Source organism: Seriola lalandi, unplaced genomic scaffold, assembly GCF_002814215.2.
Source record: "Seriola lalandi dorsalis isolate HSWRI2012SDOR001 ecotype SW California unplaced genomic scaffold, Sedor1 jcf7180002054980, whole genome shotgun sequence".
NCBI classification, from domain to species: Eukaryota; Metazoa; Chordata; class Actinopteri; order Carangiformes; family Carangidae; genus Seriola; species Seriola lalandi.
Genome location: NW_019525530.1, coordinates 267,520 through 269,650, shown reverse-complemented (window position 1 = coordinate 269,650; position 2,131 = coordinate 267,520). Strand labels below are relative to the sequence as shown.

The 2,131-nt window shown below is 40.1% G+C and overlaps 1 protein-coding gene across 1 annotated transcript in view; it reads left to right on the top strand.

Annotated features, from left to right (window-relative positions):
- Nucleotides 1-1,285, top strand: part of ttc27 (tetratricopeptide repeat domain 27) — a 62,708-nt gene extending 61,423 nt beyond the window's left edge. The window contains exon 20 of the mRNA XM_023396659.2: nucleotides 985-1,285. Within this exon, the coding sequence (XP_023252427.1) occupies nucleotides 985-1,110 (126 nt within the window). The 3' untranslated portion in view covers nucleotides 1,111-1,285. The remainder of the gene's footprint in view (nucleotides 1-984) is intronic.
- Nucleotides 1,286-2,131: the final 846 nt, after the last annotated feature.

Below are 2,131 nucleotides of genomic sequence, written 5' to 3'. Positions count from 1 at the left end.
CCGACCTGAACATCACTGAACATATGAGAGTAGATGTTAAACCTGCTGTGTGGCTGATCTCAGGAAGAGGCTGAAATCTTGAAAAGTAACCAAGCATTAACATGTGAAGGCTGATGTTTGTTTTCTGCAGTGGTGGATTCACTTCTTCAGTGTAACATGTTTGGGCAAATATTTAGAAAGTGTTGCTCCTACAGTTTGTCCACCAGGGTGCGCTGACAGGTTTATTTTTCAGCTAGAAAATTTGCTGCTGGTGAAGCTCTTGGTCAGTGTTCCTTAGCTGACATCACCATGTAAAGAGCCTTGTGATAATGTTTGTTTTGATTTGGCGCTATACAAATCAAATTGAATGTAAATGAATTTAATTTAATAATGAATTCTGAATGGAGATTTTATGGGTTTTTTTAACAGATGCTTTTACCACAAAGGTGGACTTGTGTTACACAACACCTAGATGTTTAACTGAGTGAGCTGGATTGTTGTGAGAAAACTGTGTTGTTATAATGGACAGTCACTGAAAATATCATTGTTATATTCCTCTATAACGGACACTGTTATGCTGCAAATGCCTCCCTAATTTGTGTATGTGTATTTTTTAAAGATATGTAGTTCTATGTTTTTGTATTGAATATTGTTCTGTAAAATAAAACATAAATGAATGGCAGCAGCACTTTGCTGTTATTAATGATTTATTTGAGTTCACAGTCACTTAGTAAATAATTTTTTCTTGTGCCATAAAGTAGTACAGCAGATTTAACCATGTATGACACACTGAGCAGCAGAGGCTCTGTCATACGATTGTTCCCATGACTCAGAGTGAACATGATATCTGAGTGTTGATGTGCCGCACTACAGACAATATTAAAGGCAGTAGCTTTAAATTTCTCACAGTGCAGTTTCATAAAATCAGCCACTGTTGGTGAGTGAGATAATAATGATGGTGACAGTCTGATCCTCCAGTGACTGATTCCTCTTGTTTCTCTCCAGCAAATGCACACAGACGTGGCCACAGGTCAGATCCACGGCGAGCTGCAGGACGGCGTCGCTGCTCTGGAGCAACTCATCACGGATCTGCGGGAGCTGAGCGGGAAGCTACATGACCAATCACAGTGACCATCCTCAAGACACGCCCCCTCTCTCCAGCTGTGACTGATGGTAATGACTGATCAAGGACAGACAGACCGCAGCGCCGCCCATCTGCCTTCAAATAATCATGATGTTTTTGTACGTATTTGAACGTAAACCATGACTGTAAGACACCAATCAATAAAATACTTCAGAGTTTTAATGACGGCTTTAGATTCTGTCTGTTACACAAGAAAAACATTTGAGCTTGAAGAAAGAGCTGGTGTCAGGTTTAAGATGTTGTACAGAAAAATCACTGCTTTCCTTTGCTCTGAGTCTAAATCCTGTTCATGGTCTGAGGACTTAGACCTCCAGCTGTGGTCCCTCTATTCACTCACCTGCTGCCTCAGTTAATATATTATTTTTGGTCATTTTGATATTTGCTTTAAGATGAAAGCCTGAAAGTGGCATTTTCTTTTTATTGCTGACCAGGTCTGGAGCAGATCCCTGCTCAGCTGCTAGTTCTAGTTCAGACCTGAGTGAATCACACTGAACAATCTGTATATGTATATACTTTGTTCTATTGTAATTTCTATTGTACCCTGGCCCTGAGAGCTCAAAACACTGCAACTTGATGAGTGATGAACCTGCCTGGTTCTTTGTGACTTTTGAAGTTAAAAGTTCTGTACTATGTTTGGTAGGAAACTGAAATCGAACAGCAGCCTGTCCAGTTCATACGCCGCCACCTCATCAGGTTCTGCAACACTAATAACAACATTACACTACTGTTGCTTTTGTTCCTGACAGACAGGACCCATTATTCACCACTACAGGTTTCATGTAGAGGTTAACAGTAACTTTAGTCATTTTAACTAATTTTATTTTCTGGTGAGGACGTACTTTAGAACACAGCTTGAATCTTCAAATTAACAACAGAAATGCACAACTACAGACTTTGAAAAGAAACTTCTTGCAGACTAAAGAGCACAGCAGCTGTCACTTGTGTTTTCCTGTCCAGGCTCTTCACTATACCTGTCACATTAATGCTGTAGTCACACTGCTGGCTTTG